The 27,865-nt window shown below is 33.6% G+C and overlaps 2 protein-coding genes across 4 annotated transcripts; one reads left to right on the forward strand and one right to left on the reverse strand.

The window, feature by feature from the left end:
* Positions 1 to 292: 292 nt before the first annotated feature.
* On the forward strand, positions 293 to 13,548 carry LOC113089020 (G protein-coupled receptor kinase 5-like). The gene is made up of 16 exons (XM_026255921.1): positions 293 to 540; positions 2,590 to 2,688; positions 3,686 to 3,798; positions 5,748 to 5,825; positions 5,954 to 6,051; positions 6,134 to 6,226; positions 6,898 to 6,961; positions 7,065 to 7,205; positions 8,084 to 8,274; positions 8,364 to 8,401; positions 9,356 to 9,445; positions 9,632 to 9,840; positions 9,945 to 10,085; positions 10,848 to 10,985; positions 11,061 to 11,237; positions 13,204 to 13,548. Exons 1-16 carry the CDS (start codon positions 489 to 491, stop codon positions 13,261 to 13,263), a joined length of 1,782 nt encoding a protein of 593 aa, XP_026111706.1. The 5' UTR covers positions 293 to 488; the 3' UTR covers positions 13,264 to 13,548.
* Positions 13,549 to 13,892: 344 nt separating this feature from the next.
* Positions 13,893 to 26,926, reverse strand: LOC113089019 (set1/Ash2 histone methyltransferase complex subunit ASH2-like). Of its 3 annotated transcripts, none has more exons than XM_026255919.1 (17): positions 26,816 to 26,926; positions 26,314 to 26,377; positions 25,291 to 25,424; positions 25,122 to 25,210; positions 23,968 to 24,062; positions 23,805 to 23,900; positions 23,627 to 23,722; positions 22,597 to 22,672; positions 22,487 to 22,504; positions 19,042 to 19,150; positions 18,291 to 18,508; positions 18,045 to 18,212; positions 17,771 to 17,964; positions 17,046 to 17,138; positions 16,864 to 16,962; positions 15,616 to 15,675; positions 13,893 to 14,455 (listed from the first exon to the last, which is right to left on the reverse strand). In XM_026255919.1, exons 1-17 carry the CDS (start codon positions 26,920 to 26,922, stop codon positions 14,348 to 14,350), a joined length of 1,824 nt encoding a protein of 607 aa, XP_026111704.1. In that variant the 5' UTR covers positions 26,923 to 26,926; the 3' UTR covers positions 13,893 to 14,347. The 3 variants fall into 3 exon arrangements, with proteins under 3 accessions (XP_026111704.1, XP_026111703.1, XP_026111705.1); XM_026255918.1 differs by having other exon boundaries at positions 22,487 to 22,522; XM_026255920.1 differs by lacking the exon at positions 22,487 to 22,504.
* Between the last annotated feature and the right edge of the window lie 939 nt (positions 26,927 to 27,865).

Consider the following 27,865-nt stretch of genomic DNA (forward strand, 5'->3'; position numbering starts at 1 on the left):
ACTTCAAACCACACGGGTGAAGTGAAATAAGAAAAAAAAATAGTGAATAATATATTTATTTATATATTTATTTTTCATGCCACAAACATGAAACAGTTTATTATACTGTATTTAAACAGACCTTTTAAACACAAACATATGATTTAATGCCAGATCTCTTCCTGCAGTTAAAAAACACAAAAACAAAATCCCTGAAATGGTAACGTCATTTTTTCTGTCTGAGTCTTCACCTGTTGGCTCACCTGTACAGGTGTAACGAGATTGGGTGCCACTGTAGATGAATGCAGAACAAGAAAGTTGAGTTCTCATTCGTCACTGAAGGCTTCAGTCTGACAGCATGTTCATTATTAAAGCACACGGAGGATGTTAACTTATATTTATAATTGAGTGCATGAATTAATGCCTCATAAATATGCAATAATTCAGTGTTAAAAAATCAGTGGTAAATGCAGAATTCCCGACTTTGTTGACTTTCACCAGCTGTAGAAATGGAGATTGAATCAATGGTAGCAAACTGTGCACTCATAAAAGCACGAGAAGGTAAGATAGTTATTTGCCTGTTTTATCTTTCATTGCATTTGATTAAGAGATGTATTTTTAAGAACAATGTATATTAAACTAGTATAGTGTTTTCGTATTTTCAAGAAAATAACATTTCAGTCTTCGAAGTGTCATGTTTAATGCAATGTGTTACTTGCTGTTTCTTTGTAACTGTGAAATTTACTAACAATTTCTAAATGAAAATTGTTTCTACGTCAGATTTGTTTGTGTACACTCAAAACATTGTAATTGCTATCACATTTCACAATGAATTACAAATTAACAGCAAGCAACACATTGAAATTAACCTTAAAAATTGAAACAAAGTAGAAAAAAAGTAGTATTTAAGAAGAAAATAAAAGAAATTGTATTTTCTTGTAAAACACACTACAATAATTTTGGTTTTATGTAGAACTTTGGAAAAAAAAAAAAAAATTTACAGTTAAGGGATTTTTTAAATGTATTTTTATTTACAATAGTTCAAACAATTTTAAACAATATTTTGCTGATAATTTTATAATTATTGGCCTTTTATGATCAATTATGGAATATAAGTGCTTTTTAAAAAAATGTTTCACGCTGCAGTTCATTTAACATGAAAAGAGTGATAAAAATAAATATACTCACTCAGAAATTACTAATAAATTTTTAATTATGACATTTTGAAGCAGAATGACTGAAACAGTATTTTCTTATAAAATATACACTAATAATCTTAATTTTAAAAAAATGAGGAAATGTGAAAAATATTCAAACTTTAAGATATACTTTTCCTTTTATACATTCGTATTAACTTTAACTTAAAATCTTCACATTTGATCACATTCAATCCTTAATATCTCATTCGGACACACTGAGAAAAACTCAAAAGTGCTGATGTTTTTGAGCAAAAGAAACAGCACATTCAACATATTTTCGTTCATCCTGCACCTACAACCTGAAATATTCTGACCTCAAACACAATGCCTTTGACGTCATTCGGGCCTTGCATCACAAACCGGTCTGACTTCTTTCACTGCCAGCAATGCAACCAATCTGAGCCCTAGAAAAAGATTCAGCTCATGTCTCCAACCTTGTTTCCCAACTTTGCAACTAGAGAAACTTTTCCAGCACTAACTGCTCGAGTAACCAGGTGTAAGTCGTTCGATAAACACTTTCTTCTCATAATAAAGCTGCTGTTTTTGTGTGGTGAAGAGCATTGTCTGGGTGAAGGTGTGTCCTCTCATATCTGATGTCTACAGCTCCTACAGCTTCATTTTCACTGCTATTTTTAGCACAGTCTCATATAGTAGAGGATGCCATGGATTCTTTTCAGTATTGCTGTCAACAAACCGTCAGACAAAACACACACACACACACACACACACGTTCCCAAAACAACATTTCTATGAGTGCAACGCATATCTAACTTTTTCTCAACACCAAAATTCACCTTCTGAAGAATAATAAATAAACACAAATATTATTATTCATATATCTAAAATATTGTTAGGGAAGTGTGGTTGTAGTATTGCTGAAAAAATTCAAAGGGCAAAGTTGGATGACTAAAGTACCCTAAATGAGATTATTAATTACATCATAATAGCATTTAAAGGACATATTGTTTCGTTTAATGATTATTTGATTTCAAATAATTTTTTTTAAAATACACAGACACATAGATATGTTTACATCATAGTAGTATTTATTGCACATTTTTATATTTTATTTAAGTTAATGTTTATCTACTATTTATTAAGTATAATCATCCTAGCAATGAAAAGCTAATTTTGGATGTCTAAAGTAATCTAAATGAGATTAAATAAATAAACTTACTGTAATGTACTTATTTAATTTGCAGTGTTTGATGGAAACACAATTTAGTGTTATGTTATTCAGTTGTCTTTTTTAAAAGGTCTAATAATTTCTGAATGCCATATAATGGACATGTAATGGATTTGATGGTTCATCAGGTTCTTTAAAGCACTGGAATCAAAGGTTCTCTGCAGGTTCTCATGTTACTTGATTATAAAGCTCTTTTTTTGTCTCTTTGATTCTTCTGTTGTGCAGTAGGTAACCGTGGGAACCGTAAAGGAAGGAGTCGAAAATGGAAGGAAATTCTGCGTTTCCCGCACATAAGCGAGTGCACAGAGCTGGAGAAAAGCATTGGTGAGGAGTTGTTGGGGTTTGGTTTTTAAGGTGTTTTAACCTATCAAGAAAAAATATATATATATATATAAAAAAAAATAATGTTACAAAAAATCATATTTCAATCCTCAATTTGTTAAAAAAATAAAAATAAAAAGACATGAATGAACATGCATAGGAAAAAACTGTTGATTTTTTTTAAATCATCAATGCAGTTTTAGTTTTAAACATTTTCTTTTTTACCAAACTTTGTATAAAGATGATTCTCGACTGTGTTATAACAGAATGATTTAATATACAATTTTTCTTTATGCAAACTGTGTGTAAAAAGACCATAAACTGGTTTTCTCATTATATACAATGAATCTATAAACTAAATCTTATTTGCATATTAATGTGTTTTTGGGGTAAAGAAGTGTAATAATGAGAGTAATAGTTGACAAGATTTGCATAATAATATATAATATTTAATAGAATACTGAAATATAATTTATTTCCCTATTCATTTTTTATGTCTCCCTAAACGCGTAATAAACATGCTTTTAGTCCCGGTGTCCACATATGAAATCAATGTCATGTTTCATAACATAAAGTCATATTTTGATTTGAAACCCCATAACATTTTCATTTTCATTTCAAAAATTAGACAAAATACAAAATATTACAATATTTCCATAAGAGTGTAACTAAAATTAATTTCAGACATTTTTGAAGAGTGGTAATGGTGAAACATCCAAACATTTAGTGAATGTGCTCTGATAGACTTAAAACTGTGGCATGTACAGTCTCAGAGACATTCACTAAACTATGATGTAATGCAAGAGGTTGATTTCTTTGCTGTGGAGTTTATATCCAGTGACACAGATCCTGTGATGCACACGGACACCATAATATGGGAAAACATCAAATGATCAGTCCTTCAAGTGAATAAAGATAATGTCCTGATTGTTGTTTTTAAGCTGTGATAAGATACTTGCATTTGATTGCATGAATGCACTGTATTATTTTCTGTCCTCAGAGCGAGATTATCACAGTCTGTGTGTCAAGCAGCCCATCGGAGAACAACTCTTCCGGCTTTTCTGTGCAACTAAATCTGATCTGCAGAACTGCATCGATCTGTTGGATGAAACGGTATGATCTTCTCTCTAGCACTGGGTTTGTGAGTCAAAACGTATGATTATTTAAATCAAGCGCAGAATTAAAATAAACAAAAGAAATAGACTTGAAACAGTGGTATATGTTCCATCAAATCACTACATACAGCAGCACTTTGTTCATTTACACACATGCAGCTTATAATCAAGTGTTTACAGAGCGGCTCGTGATGCTCATGAACTCTTTCTCTGCAAGCGCTGTGAGTTAAAAGTGCATCTGGAAATGCAAACATATGCACATTCATGTCATTTCTAACATTTTTGTGGAAACAGTTCTCCAGTATTTCACCAAAACAGACGCTTGAGGGTTTGAATGTTTCAAAGTGATGAATATACTGCACATATCTGTATGACAGCTGAGTGTTAATTGGTTATTGCAAAAAGTGAACTTTGTGTTAGAACCCTTAAAATGAACTATTTCTATTAGAAGAACAGTCTTTTGTTTTTTGTGTCTGAATAAAATTCATATAAAATGAAATGTTTTGTTGCAGTTCAAGTTCAATTGCAATATATGGCAAAATAATCAAAATATAATGTTTGGATATATATATATATATATATATATATATATATATATATATATATATATATATATATATATATATATATATATATATTACTATTATATTAAAAATAGTAATGTTTCCAAACTTTTGGTCTGTATATATATATTTTGGTCTTAAAAAAAAAAAAATATATATATATATATATATATATAGTACAGACAAAAAGTTTGGAAACATTACTATTTTTAATGTTTTTGGAAGAAGTTTCTTCTGCTCGTCAAGCCTGCATTTATTTGATAAAAAATACAGAAAAAACTGTAATATTGTGAAATATTATTACAACTTAAAATAATAATTTTCTATTTGAATATACTTAAAAAAAAATAATTTATTCCTGAATTTTCAGCATCATTCCTCCATCCTTCAGTGTCACATGTAACATCAGTCGATCACATGATCATTTAGAAATCATTCTAATATTCTGATTTATTATGAGTGTTGGAAACAGTTCTGCTGTCTCATATATTTGATCAATAACAGGTTAAAAAGAACTGCATTTATTCAAAATAAAAAATAAAAATTCTAATAATATATTATCTTTACTATCACTTTTTATCAATTTAACACATCCTTGCTGAATAAATGTATTGATTTTATTTAAAAAAATAAAGACAAGAAAAAATTACTGACCAGTAGTGTATATTGTTATTACAAAATATTAATATTTTAAAAACATAGCTTCTTTTTTTTACTTTTTATTAATCAAAGTATCCTAAAAAAGAATCACATGTTCTAAAAAATATTAAGCAGCAGAACTGTTTCCAACTTTGATAATGAATCATCATATTAGAATGATTTCTAAAGGATCATGTGATAATGATCCTAAAAATTCAACTTTGCATCACATAAATAAATGATCATTTAATGTATAATACATTTAAAAACAATTATTTTAAATTGTAAAAATATTTCACAATATTACAATATTTTTTCTGTATTTTTGATCAAATAAATACAGGCTTGATGAGCAGTCTGTACTGTATATATATAATATATAATATATAATATATAATATATATTATATATATATATATATATATATATATATATATATATATATATATATATATATACACACACAACTTGCATGTCATGTGAAAAAGCATTCTTAAATTATATAAATAGTATATAAGTTAATGTAAAGTGAAGTAAATGCTTTATATACAAGTAGTTTGTCTGACAAAAAAAATAAAATTATTTGTGCAATTTACTTGCAATCCCTTAATGAAAAGAAATCACATGCATCAAATTGTTTTCAATGTACATGAAAATCTACATCTGACCTGATACTGAATTGTCTGTTTCACATTTTGTAAAATGCAAGTTGTTTGTTATTGAATAAATGTTTTTCCTCTTCCAGGCAGAATATGAGGTCCTGCCGGATGACAAGAGAAAGATCTTCGGCAAGCAGCTCATCAACAAATATCTTACCTCACAGGTTTTTTAAACATTCGCTTATTCCCTCCCAATCTGACAATCAAATTTTAATTTTTCCAGTTAGGAAATGTCACTTATTTGTGTAAACGACAAAAAGGCAAGTGTTTTCACGCTCATGTATGTGTTCAGTCCTCTACGGTGCAAGTGATTGTCGACAGTGAACTTGAGAAGTCCATCTGTGACCTGGAGCTCAACGCTTCTGAAGATATATTCGGCAGCTGCCAAGAGTCAGTTCCACAAGTTTGGTCATCAATGCATCTGTACATGCGTGTCTGTGAGCATCGATGTGACATTGATTTGGTCTTTTAGGACACTTCATGAGTATCTAAGTGGAGCTCCGTTTGCAGAGTATCAGAAAAGCATGTATTTTGACCGGTTTCTGCAGTGGAAGATGGTGGAGAGGTCAGTGTGAATCGTTTTAAAGGGATCGTGCACCCCAAAAATGAACATTTGCTAAATGTTTGCTCTCTCTCAAGTCATCCAAGATAAGTGTGAGTTTGTTTCTGCATCAGATTTGGAGAAATGTAGCATTGCATCACTTGCTCACCAATGGATGTGAATGGGTGCCGTCAGAATGAGAGTCCAAACAGCTGATAAAAACACCAAAATATTCCACAAGTAATCCACAGCACTTCAGTTGCACCATCAGTTAACGATTGACTTTTTCACTGAATGGAAGCATTATTGTGGATTATAGAGACATATTTTGGCCAAAAGTAATAGTTTTAAGTTAAAACGTCTTAATAATGGGTTTGTTTCATACAAACAAACATCTGTCAGCTTCTCCAGACATTAACTGATGGACTGGAGTGCTGTGAATTATGTTTTTATCAGCTGTTTGGACTCGCATTCTGACGGCACCCATTCACATCCATTGGTGAGCAAGTGATGCAATGCTACATTTCTCCAAATCTGATGAAAAAACAAACTCATCTACATCTTGGATGGCCTGAGACAGAGTAAACATTTAGCAAAAGTAAATTTCTCATTATTATTATTAAAGCATCACAATCAATGCTGTTTAATTACGGAAATGTTTTGAACAGACTATGACTTCTCTTTCATCCCTGCAGACGCCCGATCACCCGAGACCTATTTCGAGAGTACCGTGTTTTGGGGAAGGGTGGGTTTGGAGAGGTGAGACCAAATCTAGTAGCCATTCTTGTGAAGTGTAGATGATAATCAAATATAGGAATTAAGAGGAAAGTGTGAGAAGGTAATGCAACGATTCTGGTTCCAGGTGTGTGCGTGTCAGTCGCGAGCTTCAGGGAAAATGTATGCATGTAAGACACTGGAGAAGAAGCGCATTAAGAAGCAGAGAGGGGAAGCTATGGCCCTCAACGAGAAACAGATTCTAGAACGAGTCAACAGCAGATTTGTGGTGAGATTTATGATTATTATCAGTAACCATGTTTGATGTTCAAGATTGTGACGTAAATGTTCATGCTTAAATGACTGGTTCTGCTTCGTTCAATCTAGAAAAAAAAACATCAAAAGATTCCAGATTTCACTCCAAGATCAAAGACAGACAGATTTTACAAAAATATTTTTCATATTTATTTCATACTTTACTTGTACTGTATACAATTATATATATTTTTTTAAAAACAACTACTTAGGAATGTGAATATATAGCTATTTTATATATAGATTTTATATGTATAATTATATATGTTTGTATCATAGTAATATCTATTTAATGAATGCATTTTACATATAGTAATTAAGTAATTTTACAATACAATAAATACATATAAAATCTTATTGTAAAATAGGTGTAATTTATTTACATTCTTAAGTTATCTATTTATATAATTTGTATAGTAACTACAGTATATATATAAACAGTCATTAATTATAAATGCTTTATATGTGTGTGTATATATATATATATATATATATAGATAATGAAATATAAACACACACATATATAGTATTTAAAAAAATATAAATTATATAGTAGCAATTAAGAATAAATACTATTTGTGTGTATATGTGTGTATGTGCAGTATTTTTATATTTCATATTATATATATATATATATATATATATATATATATATATATATATATATATATATATATATATATATATATATATATATATACATATATATGTATATATATATACATAGTAGTAAAAATCTTTTTTTTTTTTTTTTTTTTTTGCTAAATATTTTAGTTCTCTTTTTTGACTTTATACTGAAATATTTTCAGTTTTTGTGACTTTGCTGTGTGTGTGTTTATCTGAATGTGTCAGGTCAGTTTAGCATACGCTTACGAGACGAAAGAGGCTCTTTGCCTGGTGCTGACGCTGATGAACGGAGGAGACCTGAGGTTTCACATCTATAACATGGGCACCGAGGGCCTCAGCAAAGAAAGAGTAGAGTTTTACGCTGCTGAGATCCTGTGCGGCTTGAGCCATCTTCATAAAGAGTCCATCGTTTACAGGTAGGTCATAAAACTGAGATCTGTCGTGTGACTCTAAGTGACAGAGAAAGACTGGCTCATAAATGCATGTTCTGCTTCGTTTCTATCAGGGATTTAAAGCCAGAAAACATTCTGCTGGATGATAATGGTATGTGAACGTCCCCATAAATACAAAAAGGCGTTAACTGCCCGTACAGGTTTTGTAACATTCCCTTCAGGAACTACAATTTGCCTAAACTTTCTATTTTTGGCATCAACAAGGAAACATTTCTCCAAAATCACTTTCATAATCTTAAATGAGGAAATGAAAACACTTCAGGGCATGTCAGTTTGAACCTTTTATTGTGTTTGACATCATTAACCTGTTGCATAAAATTCTGATCCTTCTTTTAAAAACAGTGATCTCAAAAAGTCTTTGTGCTCTTGCATTAAACTTACAAATATCTGAATGTTGTTGCATGAGATCAAGTGTGTGTTTCTATCTATCTATCTATCTATCTATCTATCTATCTATCTATCTATCTATCTATCTATCTATCTATCTATCTATACTACAAGGTAATTGCTTTTTATCGCACAATTTAGAAGTTTTTCAGAATTGCAAGATAAAAACACAATTACACTGTTTAATTTTTTTTTTTTTTTTTTCATGGTGGAAACAAATTTCCATAAGTGTGTCTGAAATATCCAAATATATTTAAAGGCCAGTGTATGTGGTTCAAGTTTCCGACATTTTTCTTAAATAAGCAGATGGTTTGCACACACTCAGAAAAAAATAAAAAATAGAAATAATGTCAATTTGGCAGTACCTTAAGAAAAGTACAAAAAACATACATTATTTACCCCTAAGTTGCATATAAGTACCTTAATTGTGCATTTTGGTTCCTTAAGTGTATATCTTATTACCTAAATTGTGCATATTAATAGCTTTTGAAAAGGTCTTGCCCCAGTAAACATTTCAATATCTTCTGAGAGCTTACAAAGAACTGTTATCAGGAATTTAGGTATTTACGTTATATATATTCCTTAGTAAGGAAGTCTGGATCAGTGAAATAGATTAAAATTGACAGAAATTGTGCTCTTTTATTATGTTTTCTGACAGGTCACATTCGGATCTCTGATTTAGGACTGGCCATAATCTTGAAAGAAGAAAAGCTTGTGAAGGGCAGAGTGGGAACAGTGGGTTACATGGGTATGAAAATCATCTAATCGTATTAGACATTAATATATCTATACAGTAAGCTAATGATAACGATGTGTTAATGTCTAAGTACCATCAAAATAATAAACCACAAAAAAAATCTTAATTGTGCTATAATAATAAAATTTTCTTTATGCAAAATAAATATCATTTTTTTCATATTTGTCACATCTTTAGCACCGGAGGTGATCTCGAACACATATTATAGTGTAAGTGCGGACTGCTGGGGACTCGGGTGTCTGATCTATGAGATGACGGCTGGAAATCCTCCTTTCCGCAACCACAAAGAACAACTGCCCAGACAGGAGATTGACAGACGGGTTCTGGAGACGATCGAGCATTATGGGAACAAGTTCGACGAGGACACCAGATCCATCTGCAAAAGCGTGAGGCTGCATGTTATGCACTGTTGAATCCGTTTCATCCTCCTCTGATATGATCTGATCATTATATATGATTATAAATATTTCTAATTGCTTTATTTATTTAGCTCCTGGCTAAAAACCCAAAGGAGAGATTGGGCTGCAAATGTGGGCGAGGGTCAGAGGTCATCAAAGGTCACGCGTTCTTTAAGGACATCAACTTTACGAGACTTGAGGCAGGAATGATGCCGCCACCATTTGTTCCCGATGTAAGGGACATTTCTGATTATTATCAATGTTGAATACACTTCATATCTTTTGGAAACCGAGAAATTTATTTTTTCAGGATTCTTTGATGAATAAAATGTTCAAAAGAACAGCATTTACTTGAAATATATATGCATGTTCAAAAGAAATCTAAATTTTATATATATATATATATATATATATATATATATATATATATATATATATATATATATATATATATATATATATATATAATTATTTATTTTATTTTTTATTTTTTTAAACCAAAAATATTACTAACTCTAAACTTTTCATACACAGGATAAAACTTTTTTTTTTTTATTATTATTATTATTATTATTTTATTTTTTTTCATTTTTTCACCCACCTTGTTACTTTTGGTAGCCTACAAAAATTCATTGTAAATTTCTCATTATGTTATATTATAGGATTCAATCTTTTTATCAACTTATTTTCTCTCAGTTACCACAGGTTTTGTATTTCTTTTTTGTTGAACTTACGCATTCCCGTTTTTAAGCAAACCTTGCAAAAACATCACAAAATAATAAACTTTTACTCAAAAACCGAGTTTAAGCTCAGATCAATGAGGCCTAAAATCAATCAGTTTGAAACCAAAATTAACATTAATATAATATGCCCAGATGTTTTTATTCTGCAAAAAGGCAGAATGGTATCCTATGGGAGGATTTTCTCTTTTTCTTCCTGACATTACTGCTGGAATTCACCTAAAAACAATCGTGTGATGTTATTCTCTCCACCAGCCGAGAGCCGTATACTGCGCAGACGTCCTGGACATCGATCAGTTCTCTCCAGTTAAAGGAGTGAGCCTCGATCAGGTCGATGAAAGTTTCTACAGCAAGTTTAACACGGGAAGCGTGCCTGTGCCCTGGCAGAATGAGGTAAGGAAGAAACATCAGAACATCAGGACAATCCACGTTCAGTTATTCATATATGCTTTTATAAAATTCCTTTAGATGATTGAGACTGAGTGTTTCAAGGACCTGAATGTGTTTGGACCACGTGGAACGAGAACACCAGATCTGGACCGCAGCATTGTGATCCCACAGACCAGCTCCGAGACTCAAGTCATGAAACGGAGTCCTTCTGAACACGGGCGACACCGGCTGCTGAACCGAATCTTCAAGAGACGCGTAAGGAGCCGCTTCAAACGACAACACTGCAGATATTACACACAAACTAGATCTGTTTACATGCACACATATAGTTGGTTAGCAATCAGATTGAAAAGACTTTATGTAAACTCCTCAACAGGTCCGACTGAGCTTGATCCGAACTAGATTTTCATCCAAAATATGAAAGGGAAAAGGTTATGGAAACCCGTTTCCCAAAAAAAAAAAAAAAAAAAATTATTTGTGACTTTTTCAAATTCTGAATTTGTTTCTCATAACGCCAAGATTAAAACTCGAAACTGTGAGAAAAAGGTCAGAATTGTTAGATATAAACTCAAAAAAGGGTGATTAACATTAATTTTTACTATACAGAATATTCAAAGTTGTTTACAAATTTAAAAACACAGTTCTGACTTTTTTTTTTCTTTCAATTTCGAGTTTATATCTTGCAATTCTCGGAATTCGGAAAAAAAAAGTTCTGTAAAAGAGTTGCAAGTCAGAATTAAGATATATGAACTCGCAATTGCAAATAAAAAGTAAGAATTGTCAGATAAAAAGTTTCATTAATTCTGAAATATACTTCTGAGTTTACAATTACATTGCAAAAGTCGCAAATACCAAAAAAGAATTATATATGAAAAAAAAAAAAAAAAAAATATATATATATATATATATATATATATATATATATATATATATATATATATATATATGCAACAGCGCTTTGATTAATAGAAAATTCTAGGTCATTTTCAACTTAAATATCACTTCTATTTTATATTTAAATAACTCCCACATGTTGCAAAATTCCTGTAACCTTTGCCCGTATATTTAGAACTCATAGGTCTTAAAAATGAATGTCATGCCAGATATGTTGAAGCTATGCTTTGATGTATTATGTGACGAGTTTTTTCCAAATTAAAGAATCTCATCCATTCACTTCTACTCAAACAGAACAGCCTCTCGTCTCTCTGTAGGGCATCACACATGTTTGAGCTTGTAGGCTCCATTAAAAGAATAGTTCACCCAGAAATGAAATTCTGTCATTATTTACTCCTCCGAAAATCAACCTAGAACAATGCAGAAAAAACATAGGCTTTATGTTGGAGTTACTTCACAATAATCCTATTGAAATTGTACCCTAGTTTGTGCAGTACATTTATTTAAATTTGAATGTTAAAAGTTCATATTGCTCATCTTCTATTCTGTATTGTTAATATAAATGATACACTATCCGAATAAAAAATGTGCATTTTATTAATGCAACAGCCTATTACTGGCAGTCCCTTATGACAATGAACCATGGTAAAGTGAACATAGTTTAACTGTAGTATTTGTAGATTTCCTTAGTTACCACTAAAGTAAACATATTTAATTGTGTGTAAACAAAAACATAACCTAATAAGTTGCAATTAAGGCATATTGAATGTTAAAATGCATTTTAAATGTAAAGTTAAGTATGTTTTATTTCCCTTTGTACTCATAATAATTAAATACATTTCATAATTAAAACTTCAGTTTAGAAGTATCGATATCGACTATACTAGCCATTAAAAGTATCGGTATCGTATTGATATCAGTATCGGTATCGACCATTTGCCATTAAAAGTATCTGTATTGTATCGGTATCAATATTGACGATACTGACCATTAAAAGTATCGGTATCGTATCGGTATCGATGATACTGATCATTAAAAGTATCGGCATCGTATCAAAAAAAAACTGTGGTATCACCCATCCCTAATAAAAAGTCTGTGTGGTTGAGATCAGTTTGATTCGCAAAAGAATCTTGAGAACCGCATCGAGCCATTCATCTAAAAGATCAGATTCAAAAGGAACAGTTTATTTACTAATCGAATCTCGCTACTTATGTCACAAACACGCCAAGGGATGTCATTTTCAGTTATTAACATGGAATATTAATGTCATTTACAGATAAAATTGAGTAGATAATAAAAAATGTACTTTGTATCTCTGTTGTTGTAGCCCAGGGGACAGTCAGCTGAACCCATTTGTCGCTCCTCATCCAGCCAGGGCTCTGTGTGACTTCTGCAGAAGAGGACTGAACAAAACACTCCTCTTTTTATCCTCAGAATTTCTGATTCTTGGGAAAAAAAGACTCTACCGCTTCCTCACTGGAAAGCTTATTTAAAGAGCCACTGTTTTAACGTTATTGAAAACAAAAACAAAAATTATCCCACATTTATCATACCACAAATCCTATACAGTTTAAGTGGTTTGGGTATTTTTTTTTTATGCTTTCATATAACAGAAAATGGATTTATGATGTTTTATATGCTCAATTTGTAAATAAAAGACAAAAGCATTGCACAAATTGTCTGTTTTCATGCTGTCATTTTATAAAACCAGATTTATATGCTCAGTTTGTACATAAAAGACAAAATCAGTATGCAAATTATGTCTATTTTCATGCTTAAAAAAAAAATATATATATATATATATATATATATATATAAATACAGATATATATTTTATACACTCATTTTTTACCTGAGACTAAATCAGTGCGCAAATGGCGTCTAGTCGTTGCATTAATAAATACTGATTTATAACTGTAGAAATATCACAAACGTACATGCATAAAAATAAAAAGGCCATTTATAATTATTTAGATAACTTTATTAAACCAAATTTGCGTATAAAACATGGTTTACAAAAAAAAAAAAGGATCATATTTTACATCTATCTGAATGACTACAAACCAAATAACTGATTAAAACCATGAATGAACACACAGCACATCACACACAACTGAACATCAGACCTGAAGAGGTCACTATACAGTTAAATCAAACAGCACTTGAGCAGTTACATGGGACGAAAGAATTTATATTGCATAACTGATACTAACATAATCCTGCAGTATGAGGAAATGTAATATGCAACCATTAATATGAGCTTACATAAAAGATAAAACATCCTACACCTCAAAAACATCCTCAGAAACATCTTCTGAGACGAATCTTTCCATTCCTCCAAGGGAAACAAGTGCAGGATACAACTGTAACCAAATTATTTAATAACATACAACAAAAAAAGCTGTGTGCTGTTGAGAACGGGTCATGAAAAGCATGTTTTCAGCCTGATGGGTGCTGGATTTGGCATGGTTTTAACCCTCCCATGGGGGACTCCGTCGGCCGTCTACATCCGTCTCTACGTGGTACAGCAAATCAGCCAGCGAGTGTTCAATCACAGCACCCCAACCCATGTCACTTATCTGATGAGAAACAGGGAGAAAAATCTGAATTATGACCATGAACTCAATCAACATCAATGGTGAAATAACAGCACAAATAATTGCAGATTGTTGTTCTGATATTTTAAGATGAAATGTAAAATATATATTTTTTGCACTAAAATAGCTAATAAAGGGTGACGCTTTTCAAATTCAACAGTCATTGTTAATGCTAGTACATGAAAATACAGTTAATTTTAACTGACAGGGCATTAACTAAATGTTAACAAGCACAACCTTTTATTTTAATAATGCATTAGTAAATGTTGGAATTAACGTTAAGAATATTAAATACAGTAGAGGTGTTGTTCATTCTTAGTTTGCATTAAATAATGAACCTTGTTGTAAAGTGTTACCCCAAAAAATTATTTAGTTGAAAATAACAAATGCATATTTTTCTACACTGCTTTTCACTAAATAAACACAAAGAAAAAGTATATTTAATCATTTTGATCTATACTGCACATATAAATCATTGATTTATACTGCACATATACAGGGTAATTATAGTTAAAAAGTAAAAAGTAAACGGAAATACACTAAAATTTATAAAACATTCTATTTCAGCTTGTTGCCAATATTTATTATTTTCATTTAGTTTAACTTGATTATTTAAAGTAAAAAAAACTGAAATGAAAATTACTAAAATGTAGATTAAAAATGTAATAAATAATAAAAATGATATTATATATATATATATATATATATATATATAAAAAATATATATAAAAAAATAAAAAAACAGTATATCATTGATAGCAAAACAACACTGCACTTAATTTATTCTTTTATAAATAGATTCAAAGAAAACAAAAAAGGAGGACCTTCCCAAACTGATCCAATAAAGACTGAACCACACGGTTCCCTAGAATCTCACTGTGTGCATCAAAACTACGTCATGCACAGCATTAATGTCTTCTCTGGAATTAAAGCGCTGAGCCAAAGCCGTTAATAACAAGGTGGAGCACAGATGATTTCAGTCTCTGAATCAGAATAAAAAGAACGCTACGACATAAATATCTCAGAGCACATGTGGAAATATTATGCTGTCATTTGAGGATGGAAATATATCAATCAGTATTACAGTAACAGGAAAAGCATTCAAGTGTAAAACATCTTAACACTTTGGATTTCATACTCACTGGCTGATACTTGATGTCTTTCGGTGGGTATTTAAAGTGTGGTCCAAAATTAACAGACACCTGGAGAGAAGAAACAGCAGGAAAAATAAAATACATCCACTGATTTCGGTTTGTGTGCATGACATGATCCTGTCAGTAACATCATCTCCACCATCTAGTGTAGGTACAGAGTTTATACAGAGGAGCTAATGACAAACACCTCTGAGAGCACTCAGACTCAATCAGTTTAGACAGAATGGAGAAACACACACATTTGTTTATACACTAGTGTAAGATTTTTCTATATATTTACATTTTTAAACTGATGCATTTAATTGCTCAAAAGTGACAAAAACATTCATAATGTTACCAAAGATATCCATTTGAAATAAATGCTGCTTTCTATTCATCTGTGAATCCTAAAAAATCTGAAAAATCTGAAATATTAACAGTTTTCAACATTGATAATAATTAGAAATGTTTCTTGAGCTGTAAATCATCATATCAGAATGATTTCTGAAGATCATGTGACACTGAAGACTGGAGGAATGATGCTGAAAATACAGCTTTGATCACAGGAATAAATTACACTTTAAAATATATTCACATAAAACAAAAACACTTTAAATTGCAATTATTATTATTTATTTTTTTACAGTATTTTTTACCAAATAAATGCAACCTTGGGGAGCATAAGAGACTTCTTTTCATACGTCCTGGAATGCTAGACCGCCAATCTCTGGTGAAGACGGTTTATAAAGTTTTAAAAAGTAAAGTAAAGTAAAGTTTTTTAAAAATATTTTAAAAATTAGGTCTTTATTAACCCTTTGCAGCCATGTGGTGCACTCTTTGATGTTTTTATTACGGATGGATGAACTTTATCAGACTTCTTTTGGACTATTGAATCTCAACACCCATTCACTGACGACATTATGAAGCTTGAAAGAGCCAGGACATTTTTTAATATAACTCTGACTGCATTCATCTGAAAGAAGAAAGCCATAAAACACCTAGAATTGCTTGAAGGCGGCTACATAATGGGTTTTTTTTTTTCATTTTTGGGTGAACTATTGCTTTAAAATCATCCCCAAACTTGTGTAACAGTAGCATGGGCATCAGTGGTTGTGAATAATTAAAAGAATGATTCACATTCAGATGAGAGTTTCTGTCCTGCTGTATCTAAACTAGCAATATCTATTTAAATGTTTTGTTTGCCTAGATTTACTCCCACAAAAGAGAAAGCACCACTTTAAGAAAGTGTTCACACACCGTGCAGCTCTTGTAGAGGGATATGGCGGGGTAATACATGCCCTCGAACAGATCCTCATAGGCCACTCCTTGATTCACTCCGTTCTTAAAAAATATAATCTGTAAAAAATGCATGCATCAGTGATGACATCACAGTCAAATAACCAGGTGAACACATGATTATGATGCAGTGAAACACTCACTCGACTGGAGCTGATGGGCTTCAAACTCTTCTCAGCCTTGTCCACGTAATCTTTCTCTTCAAAGTACAAATAGCTTTTGAATTTGATCAGCGCCTTTGAGAAAAATGATGCACAAACTGAATTTAAGCTTTTAAACTGAAAATAACGTTTATTTAATTACTTGATTAATAAAAGTTGTATATAAAAATGAAAATAGCACATCAATCAATCAGTTGAGATGTAGATAAGTTTGTTTCTTCATCAGATTTGGAGAAATGCTGCATTGCATCAGTGTTTCATCAATGGATGCTCTGCAGTGAATGGGTGCCGTCAGAATGAGAGTCCAAACAGCTGATAAAAACATCACAATAATCCACAGCACTCCAGTCCAACAGATAATGACTTGTGAAGCCAAAAGCTGCGTGTTTTTAAGAAACAAATCCATCATAAAAGTGTTTTAATGTAAAACCTGTGTTGTGGATTATTGTGATGTTTTTATCAGCTGTTTGGACTCTCATTCTGACGGCACCCATTCACTGTAGAGCATCACAATCCAAAATCTGATGAAGAAACAAACTCATCCTAATCTTGGTATACACTGAGAGTGAGCACATTTACAGCAAATGTTCTTTTATGTATGAACTATTTCTTTAAGAAACATTTTTAGTCGCCAGAAAGTAAATTTGATTACACTAGAGACTGATTTATCATCTTATTTCATGTGTTATTACTTCATGTGCTCATACTTTGTCCTTGTATGTGTCAGGCAGAGCCTTGGCGGTTTCGGTGCCGTCTGGAAGCTCAATGTAGAAGCCCAAGACGTCGCCCTGTCCGTATCCGTCAGAGTAATGCTTTCCCATGGACTGATGGAAGCGTGTTCCTTTCTTACTGCGCCACGAGTAGCTGAACTTATCGTAACCCAGAGGAGCTTGAAGGTTTCCTGAGATGAGAGACATTTGACGGATGCTGTAAATACACGGACGCTTCTGTAAGTGTTAGCAGTGCTGTTACAGGACAGACCTAAAGGCTGTGACCAGCCCAATCGAGCCGCGGTGTCCGGTGGCATCTCATCCACAATGACCTCAAAATACCACGCGCCCTTTCTGACCCCATGAGACGCTCGGACCATCGAGTAGCCCTTCTCTCCAGTCACCGTCAAGCGATCGTCTGAAATCTTCAACTGTGGTGCTGAAATATATGTAAGAATATAGTAAGCAATGGAGCAGGACGTTTATTTTGGTCTGATGTTGATGATATCACCTGTACCTCGGTCATGCAGCGCCAGCAGCACTCTCTCGTACAGACACGCGCGGTACAGGTCTCCAGGGATGGGCTTCCCAGCCCAGCAGTCCAGCTCCAGTTTTTCCGGGTCGGGAGCATGGGGATCCGGCTCGGCTAGGATGTAGCGGTACCCATCTTTGTTGAAGGGGTGTTCGAGAGGGTAACCATGGGGCGGCAGACGCTGCGCTGAGAACAGCGGGTCACTGAAACAAGGAGTAAAAGATCAGATCATGAACTGTTAAATAAAGTCGTTATTTTTGTTTTATCGGTGCAAAAAAATTATTGTCGTCGCTTCATAATGTTACGGTTGAACCAGTGGTAGATGGACTATTTTGACAACATCTTTCTTACTTTTCTGGACCTTGACAGTGTTATTTACTTGCCAGTTTATGGGAGAGTCACACTCACAAGGAAGTCCAAAATATCTTAAATTGTGTTCTGGAGACGAACAAAGCTTTTACAGGTTTGGAATGAAATGGGGGTAAATGATTAATGACAGTTTTAATTTTGGGTTGGATTATCAAAGTATTTAGTCATTTAGACTTTTAGTAGACGCTTTTATCCAAATGAGGACAATGGAAGAAATTAAAATCAACAAGAACGGCGGGGTACACAGACTTGAAACAAATGCATTTTTAAACCCAAAAAATTTACACAATGAAAAGTGGACACAAATTAAACATTTACAACATGCAATTATGAATAAATTGATTTTAAGATGCCCTCGGTGTCAGACCTGCGTGTTCTTTTGGCCGTTCCAGCCACAGCTCCGTCGTGCTGCTGCTGCTGCTGCTGTTTGCGTTTGGCTCCTCTTCCTTTTCCTGAAGCAGCTGGAGGAAGCCCTCCTGTGACAGAAGAAGAGTCTCAGATGGAGATTCAACCTCAGCCTGATTCACACGCTCGGATCATCCAACATGAACGGGGATTGAGCTTAATCTAAAGGCCACAGCGTTTGACAAACACAACAAAGCTCAAGCGTCAAAGCAATATGCCTCAGTCCATTCATGTGCCAAAAGCCAGGACGGTTAGTAGGGATGTAACGATTCACTCAACTCATGAATATATATATATATTTTTTTTTTTTGTATTTTTTTTTTACAAAATTAGATTTCAAATGTGTCCCTTTATTATTGCTTGGACAAAAAGCTGCACATTTCTTAGTGAAATTGAAATATAACACTATAATAACATACTAATATAGCACTTGGATATTATTGCTCTTTTGTTGTTTTTCATTGCTTTCATTGTCCTCATTTGTAAGTCACTTTGGATAAAGTGTCTGCTAAATGACTCAATTTTAATATAATATAAATGTATATAACAAAACTAAACAGAAATTTTAAAACAAGCCCCAATTTAAACAAATAAGCATCACAGATAAAATCAATCTCTTCAAATAAACAATAAGAATTTGTCCGTGCTCTTTCCATTTCAAATGAAAGGCAACCACTGCATTTTAATCATGATCCAAAAGTTTTTAATCTAAATTAGTTAAATTATAATTCTGAAATTTGAATTAAAAACAAAATGATTTGACTTCAGTTTTGGGAAACTTTACATAAAAAAATCAGCATTAAACAGAAGCGGCAGACGATCTGAACGAGACGCAGATTCACTCTCTGCCAGCAGGTGGAGCTTAAAGCGTTTCCTTGGTTACCGCCGTAAACAAAGCACTTGTGAAGCCCGCAGCAGGCGGAGCTTAAAACGTTTCCTTGGTTTCCGCCGTAAACAACGCACTTTTGAACAACGCAGCAGGCGGAGCTTAAAGCGTTTCCTTGGTTACCGCCGAAACAAAGCACTTGTGAACACCGCAGCAGGCGGAGCTTAAAGTGTTTCCTTGGTTACCGCCGTAAACAAAGCACTAGTGAACACCGCAGCAGGTGTAGCTTAAAGCATTTCCTTGGTTACCGCCGTAAACAAAGCACTTGTGAACACCGCAGCAGGTGGAGCTTAAAACGTTTCCTTGGTTACCGCCGTAAACAAAGCACTCGTGAACACCGCAGCAGGTGGAGCTTAAAACGTTTCCTTGGTTACCGCCGTAAACAAAGCACTTGTGAACACCGCAGCAGGCGGAGCTTAAAGTGTTTCCTTGGTTACCGCCGTAAACAAAGCACTTGTGAAGCCCGCAGCAGGCGGAGCTTAAAACGTTTCCTTGGTTTCCGCCGTAAACAACGCACTTTTGAACAACGCAGCAGGCGGAGCTTAAAGCGTTTCCTTGGTTACCGCCGAAACAAAGCACTTGTGAACAACGCAGCAGGCGGAGCTTAAAGCGTTTCCTTGGTTACCGCCGTAAACAAAGCACTTGTGAACACCGCAGCAGGTGGAGCTTAAAGCGTTTCCTTGGTTACCGCCATAAACAAAGCACTCGTGAACACCGCAGCAGGTGGAGCTTAAAACGTTTCCTTGGTTACCGCCGTAAACAAAGCACTCGTGAACACCGCAGCAGGTGGAGCTTAAAACGTTTCCTTGGTTACCGCCGTAAACAAAGCACTTGTGAACACCGCAGCAGGCGGAGCTTAAAGTGTTTCCTTGGTTACCGCCGTAAACAAAGCACTTGTGAAGCCCGCAGCAGGCGGAGCTTAAAACGTTTCCTTGGTTTCCGCCGTAAACAACGCACTTTTGAACAACGCAGCAGGCGGAGCTTAAAGCGTTTCCTTGGTTACCGCCGAAACAAAGCACTTGTGAACACCGCAGCAGGCGGAGCTTAAAGTGTTTCCTTGGTTACCGCCGTAAACAAAGCACTAGTGAACACCGCAGCAGGTGGAGCTTAAAACGTTTCCTTGGTTACCGCCGTAAACAACGCACTTTTGAACAACGCAGCAGGCGGAGCTTAAAGCGTTTCCTTGGTTACCGCCGAAACAAAGCACTTGTGAACACCGCAGCAGGCGGAGCTTAAAGCGTTTCCTTGGTTACCGCCGTAAACAAAGCACTAGTGAACACCGCAGCAGGTGGAGCTTAAAACGTTTCCTTGGTTACCGCCGTAAACAACGCACTTTTGAACAACGCAGCAGGCGGAGCTTAAAGCGTTTCCTTGGTTACCACCGAAACAAAGCACTTGTGAACACCGCAGCAGGCGGAGCTTAAAGCGTTTCCTTGGTTACCGCCGTAAACAAAGCACTTGTGAACACCGCAGCAGGTGGAGCTTAAAACGTTTCCTTGGTTACCGCCGTAAACAAAGCACTTGTGAACACCGCAGCAGGTGGAGCTTAAAACGTTTCCTTGGTTACCGCCGTAAACAAAGCACTCGTGAACACCGCAGCAGGTGGAGCTTAAAACGTTTCCTTGGTTACCGCCGTAAACAAAGCACTTGTGAACACCGCAGCAGGTGGAGCTTAAAGCGTTTCCTTGGTTACCGCCGTAAACAAAGCACTCGTGAACACCGCAGCAGGTGGAGCTTAAAACGTTTCCTTGGTTACCGCCGTAAACAAAGCACTCGTGAACACCGCAGCAGGTGGAGCTTAAAACGTTTCCTTGGTTACCGCCGTAAACAAAGCACTCGTGAACAACGCAGCAGGTGGAGCTTAAAGTGTTTCCTTGGTTACCGTCGTAAACAAAGCACTTGTGAACACCGCAGCAGGCGGAGCTTAAAGCGTTTCCTTGGTTACCGCCGTAAACAAAGCACTTGTGAACACCGCAGCAGGTGGAGCTTAAAGTGTTTCCTTGGTTACCGCCGTAAACAAAGCACTAGTGAACACCGCAGCAGGTGGAGCTTAAAACGTTTCCTTGGTTACCGCCGTAAACAAAGCACTTGTGAACAACGCAGCAGGTGGAGCTTAAAGCGTTTCCTTGGTTACCCCTGTAAACAAAGCAGCGCTGCACTTATGAACTTTAATATGCATTTTACAGAGGCAAGACGAAAAGAAAAAATACCATCTAAACTTTTCTAAAGATATACATTCATATAAACTCTAAACCCTAATTGATTTGCGATTTGTTAAGCACCTCAACAGATTTGAATCGTCATATATTTTAATCTATTTTCAATCTGCTCACGGTTAATCGTTACACCCCTAATGGTTAGATTTCGGTGTCTAAAAGGGAAAAGAGGGGGCGCAAGCACATAGAAACATGAATTAGGGCTACAGCAAGTCAATCAAGAGTGCAAAGATCATTGCAAAGTGAGGAGACACTACAGGAACACCAAACATCAGACTTCCATTTCAAAAGCCAAAAGTATTCACCTGAAAAAGTCGATCCACCTGGAATACAACGCACAGCTTTAAAAGAAACTCCCTCAGCATTGGATTCAAATATACAACTTTAATGATTTCTAGAGTTTAAAGAGTTTTACCATTTAACCCTCCAGCACCCGTGACGGCCGTCATCTGCTTCTGGTTGTCATACGAAGGTCCAATATTGGCCAGATCCTGAGGAAAACCAAACGCAGATTTACCACCAAATCTTTTCACACACTTTCAGTATTCAAAATCACCCACTAAATGTTGCAGTACAAAACCAGAACAAAGGGTACAGAATAATGTATCCCATGATGCAATGCATCCCCTTGATTCAGTATTTGTGTGGCCTGTCATGACTGGATTAAAATGCTAAATAGCTGTTCACTGCATTAATATAACATTCATATTAACAGCATTCTTCTGCTAATTGATGCCTACTGCATACTATGTGGTATACTATTTCAAAAATAGACAATCATAGACACCAGGTTTATTTTTGGAATAGAATACTATCGTACAAGTGTTATTTTAGTATTATTTATACATGATTTACTTAACATATTAATAATTAGGAATACATTTTCAATTATTATTATTATTTTGTTTTTTATTTGCGGTTTAAGTTTTAGTCATTTAGTCACAGTATGTGCATTGTCATTTTTATTACCTTTTTAAATTTTTTATATTTATCTATAGATCTATATTTCAATTTTAAATCCATTTTGTCTAATTACATGATCAGACAGAAAAAGTTTAAGACATTAAAATGCTAATTTTTTAATTCCACCTGTACAATAGCAATGCATATTTACAAAAAAGAGCATTGCTTTTTAAATATTTAACAATATAGCAAAAACACAATGCATGTAAATAGGTCTTTTGATTTCAGCTTCCTTGGCTATTTTCAAGTCAGGTTACAAGCTGAAATACTATAAAAGAGTAATTTTGGAAACCTATATAAGTCTGCCTTAAATACAAACTCTAAACTCAGGATGGACCTAAGTGAAGTTAAACAGCAGAATTAATAAGCTATGTTTAAGAGAAACTAGAATCATATCGGTGAATCCTGAATCTCAGTGTGATTTTGTGATAGTGTCCTATTCTGCTGTGTGTTTATATGAGCCGATGTCTATAAAGTGGCACCTGATCAAGCAAACCAAACTTGGGATAGTCCTCTTCCGGGTCTTTACTGCCGGGGTCCGGATGTTCTTTCACCAGGAAAACATCTCGCTCTTTACTCTGAGTCCAAACAACAAGAGTCAGCCTTTCTCCATAAACCACATCACAGACAGAGGAAATCAAGTAATATCAAATGACTTACCATAGTCTTGACGATATTATTTGGCCATGTGAGTTTGCCGGGCCTCTGGCGGGTCGTCATGCACTCCCAGAATTTGTCAATGAAAGGTATGATGTCCTTCACAAGAGAAAGCACACATGAAACACATGGCACTGCACTCACTGACCTCCAGCTGAAAGCATACCTTGTCTTTAGAGAACATCGTTTTGGGATGCTCCTCTTGAGTTCTGGACCTCCAGGTCAGATTTGCCAAAGTGGTGAGACACATCTCCTTCAGATCTGTGGGTAAAATGATCAAGAATCAATGGACTGAATGTAATATGGAAGTGCTTTTTAATGCATGCTGTGCATTATATGCTAGAGCTGTATGATCTAAAAAAAATGAAAATTTTCTGTGCAGTTTTTTTTCTTTTTTGCAAAAAGCTGCATTTGTTTTGTTTTTTAGTCATTTTATATGTAAGTAACTACAACTATAATCCATAATAACAGTTTACTTTAGCGTTTGAAAATGAAGAAATTAAAATGGCTTTAAATATTAATACTACAGTATTAATGTAAACTAAAATTACTACTATTAGTAGTTTTTAAAAAGCAATTTTAACAATCATAATAATAATAATTATTAATATTAAATGTTTGGTTTAATGTTTAAAAATGAAATAATTAAGACAAAATAAAATCATTTTTATATTACAGAAGTAATATTTATTTTATTTTTATTTAGAAATTTTTATATTTAAGTAATTATAACAAAAATATTTTTTTTTTTGTATCTTGCATCATGAGCACGTTTTTTTTCTGCTTAACACTAAATCTGTATTGAATAAAGCACTATAAAAATAAAGGTGACTTGACTATTATTTAATTTAAAACATTTAATGTTTAACATTTGAAAATTAAGAAATGAAGACGGATATAAATATTAGTGTTGGAATTTTACAGTTGTAATGTTAATTACAAATATTTATATTATGTTATTTTACTTTTTTTATTGTTAAATCATAAAAATAATATTTATTTTGTTTTTATTTAATGATTATTATACATGTATAAATTATAATAATAATATTAATATTATTATATGACTATAATATTATGAATATAATAATAATAATATAGCCATATAAATATATAATTAGAAAATTCTGGCTATATTGCACAGCTGTACAAACAAGCATTGCATGGAATATTCTTTTTAAATTGTATTTTTTTTTTAAAGATTTTTATTTCTACATAAATCCAAATTGTGCAGCCCTAGTAAATACTATTTAATACCTAAATAACGATTCAATCAGTAGCATGCATAAGATGTTCACTAATACAGCGAGTCAAACTCACTCGCTTGCTTCCTCAAAAAGTATGTGTTTCCGCTGTGGTGGCACACATTGCAGTGAAACACATAATTGGTCACAAAGGGCAGGCAAGTTCTGCAGGAAAGAACAAACACAGCGTAAGAACATGCATGTCAGACACTCGTTCATCTGCGTGCATCAGGACACAAACATACGCCGTGTCGATGCTGAATGTGTCCGCTGTGAACCACTTCATGCACAGAGCACACTGAAGCTCCACTTCCCCGAGCTGACGGCCGTTCTCATCGTCTCCAGATCCTGTCTGTGTGTCCGCCGCCTCCGAACTGTCCTGAGGACACACAAAGACACAACATTACATTACACTTGAAATCAACACCAAACAGCACATTCTGTAATGTGACATATGTCCAAGTAATGCAGGACATTTAATGAAATAATAAATATTAGGACTTTCTATCCAAAAATGTTATACACTGCCATTGAAACGTTTGGGATCAGTAATGCTTCTTAAAAAAAGTATCTTCTGCTCATCAAGATTGCATGTATTTGATCAGAAATACAGAAAAAACACTAATGTTAAAAATAAAACTAAGAAATTAATTGGGAATTTTTTTTTATAAAAAAGCAAAAACTAATGAAAACTTACAAAAAAATGAATGAAAAGTAAATATAAAAGGGCTAATTCAAAATATGAGTACACTGATTAAATAAAAATATAAATTTAATGATATAAAGTATATAATAAATTATTATACTAACAATATATTAAATCATTTTATAATAATATAATAATAATAAAAACTTAAATGACAGAAATAAAATAAATTAACTGAAACAAAATAAAAATTTAACTAATAAAAGTCTGCAAAAATTACTAAATGTTATTTAAAAACTTACTGAAATAAACATGTTTAAGTACTTAAACTACTTAAAATAAAAACAATGAAATTAATAAATTAATAAAAAACAATTATTTAAAAAGCAAAAAACTATTGGGAAAAAATAATAAAAAATAAAAGTATAAAAAGGCTAAAATAAAATTAAAAATAGACATTTTAATTATATAAAGAATATAATAAATTATTATAGTAACAATGTATAAAATCATTTTAATGATATAATAGTAATATTATTCTTCAATTACATAGGAAATAAATAAATCCTTTGGAATAATCTCCATGAATAAATCATTCACAAGAAGAGCAGCACATCAGTACCATAGTGTCTTTTCCACTGGACCCGGTCTCCATGTTTGTGGTCAGATCTCCAAATGATTCATCTCTGCAAAAAACACACATTTGTGAAAATATGAGATAGACACTTATCAGAACTGACCAATCACTCGTGCGTAACCATAAGCTCATTAACATATCCCCGCCCATATGTACACGTCATTGACATTACGGACCTGTACAGAAACGTCATCATCAGTCAGTAGCTGCTTATAAATGGCACTTTAAAATGAAAACGAACACAAAACCCCAAAGAGAGCAGAAAGAAACGAAACTTGTAACGTTATTCGGATTAGCGCAGGTTTCGATTTGGAAGGCATCAGCATAAATGGGAAGATAAATAGAACAGCAGCACTTCATTCAAACTCTGTTTGTGTGCTGAGCAACGCTATTAACATCACAGCTGTGAAATATAAACATGAGCATGTCTCTAATTACTTAATATCAATGTTTTCATTGATTAAAGCATGTTTTTATTGCTTCTCACCCTTCTGTTGTGTCTCTCTCGGGCGCAGATCCCGCTTCTGCAGCCATCTTTAAAATAACGACAGTGATTGAAATCTCGCGATGACACAACGGCTTCATCGCGGCCATTCTGTCCGTGATTCACACAGTGCTCAGACTCACACTGACACCTGCCGGCCAACGTCTGAATAACCCCTATACAAAAGTATGCATGTTTGTATCCTTTTTATTTGTTTATTAAAGCTAAGTTTTGTCGTTTAAATGTAAATTATAAAATGAATTGTGGAAAGCATTATCATATAGTAAAGTAAAGTATAGAATAGATATAAAATTTTAATTTTTATCTTTTAAGAATGCTATTTTCGTTTTTAACCATCTGTTGTTTTGTATCATTAATAATTTTAATAATAATTTGTTACAAAACCATCACTGCAGTAACCACAAACTATTTCATTTTATTTAGTTAAACTAGCCTATTGTGGGCAACCCTATATATATACATGTATGGTCTCGAAATTTATTCTGAATAATTCAGATTTTTTTCATTTATTTATTTCAAAATGTTTTGTGTTATGTTTTCCATTGTTGATAGTTTTCATACTTAAAGCTTTGGAAGGAACATTTTAGGGGCTCAACACAACAGCTTTTATGATGCAGAAGCCACTGTAGTTTTTGATTCTGAATAAATTATTCAGGTGTTTTGTTATTTATTTCAGAAATCCTTCTGATATACAATATTAGTTTGTCCTGGTCTGACTTCATCAAAATAGTGTTTAATAGTAATGCACATTTCTTAGTAACTAGTACAACACTGGTGTTGTCATAACATTCATCTTGCAGATTAAAAATGTTTCTTTTTTTGAGAGCCCAGGAGCCCAAATTCAGACCCAGAACAATAAAACCCACAGAAGAGGTGGGTGTTCAAAGGAGGAATCTTTATTATTACCAAACTGCAGGGAGAGGAAGAGTAGATATAAGTCAAGATCTGCAAGATTAACCAAAATCTGATGTGATCCGACCAGCTCAGAGAAAACCAGTTTTGATCTGCTGCAAGATTTCTCCAAGAGCAGCT

The sequence above is a fragment of the Carassius auratus genome, unplaced genomic scaffold (genome assembly GCF_003368295.1).
Source record: "Carassius auratus strain Wakin unplaced genomic scaffold, ASM336829v1 scaf_tig00048349, whole genome shotgun sequence".
Classification (NCBI taxonomy): Eukaryota; Metazoa; Chordata; class Actinopteri; order Cypriniformes; family Cyprinidae; genus Carassius; species Carassius auratus.

Excerpts from the sequence above, each read along its gene's own strand:
- LOC113089020 (XM_026255921.1), top strand. The coding sequence starts at position 489 with ATGGAGATTGAATCAATGGTAGCAAACTGTGCACTCATAAAAGCACGA. Across the intron at positions 541-2,589 it reads ACTCATAAAAGCACGAGAAG|TAGGTAACCGTGGGAACCGT; the intron begins GTAAGATAGTTA and ends TCTGTTGTGCAG. Across the intron at positions 7,206-8,083 it reads GAGTCAACAGCAGATTTGTG|GTCAGTTTAGCATACGCTTA; the intron begins GTGAGATTTATG and ends TGAATGTGTCAG.
- LOC113089019 (XM_026255918.1), bottom strand. The coding sequence starts at position 26,922 with ATGGCCGCGATGAAGCCGTTGTGTCATCGCGAGATTTCAATCACTGTC. Across the intron at positions 25,425-26,313 it reads CCAGTGGAAAAGACACTATG|GACAGTTCGGAGGCGGCGGA; the intron begins GTACTGATGTGC and ends GTGTGTCCTCAG. Across the intron at positions 23,723-23,804 it reads ATAATATCGTCAAGACTATG|AGTAAAGAGCGAGATGTTTT; the intron begins GTAAGTCATTTG and ends GTTTGGACTCAG.